Source organism: Eimeria mitis, genomic scaffold (genome assembly GCF_000499745.2).
Source record: "Eimeria mitis Houghton genomic scaffold, Emh_scaff2480, whole genome shotgun sequence".
Lineage (NCBI taxonomy): Eukaryota > Apicomplexa > Conoidasida > Eucoccidiorida > Eimeriidae > Eimeria > Eimeria mitis.
Window position 1 is genome coordinate 2,820 of NW_013570819.1, and position 217 is coordinate 3,036.

The 217-nt window shown below is 20.7% G+C and overlaps 1 protein-coding gene across 1 annotated transcript in view; it reads right to left on the minus strand.

Annotated features, from left to right (window-relative positions):
* The window catches only part of EMH_0054440 (uncharacterized protein), a gene marked incomplete at both ends in the record, with an annotated part of 1,783 nt that overhangs the window by 530 nt on the left and 1,036 nt on the right, over positions 1 to 217 (minus strand). Inside the window, one exon of the mRNA XM_013497121.1 lies at positions 105 to 123. Coding sequence (XP_013352575.1) covers positions 105 to 123 — 19 coding nt within the window. The remainder of the gene's footprint in view (positions 1 to 104; positions 124 to 217) is intronic.

Consider the following 217-nt stretch of genomic DNA (forward strand, 5'->3'; position numbering starts at 1 on the left):
GAGAGAGAGAAAGAGAGAAAGAGAGAAAGAAAGAAAAAAAAAAAAACAAATAAATTTATCTATTGATCGATAGGTTACATAAATATGCTGCTGCTAATACCTACACCCAACGAGGCAGCTGCCCTGAAATATATAAATAAATAAATAAATATTTTATTTATTTATTTATTTATTTATTTATTTATTTATTTATTTATTTATTTATTTATTTATTTAT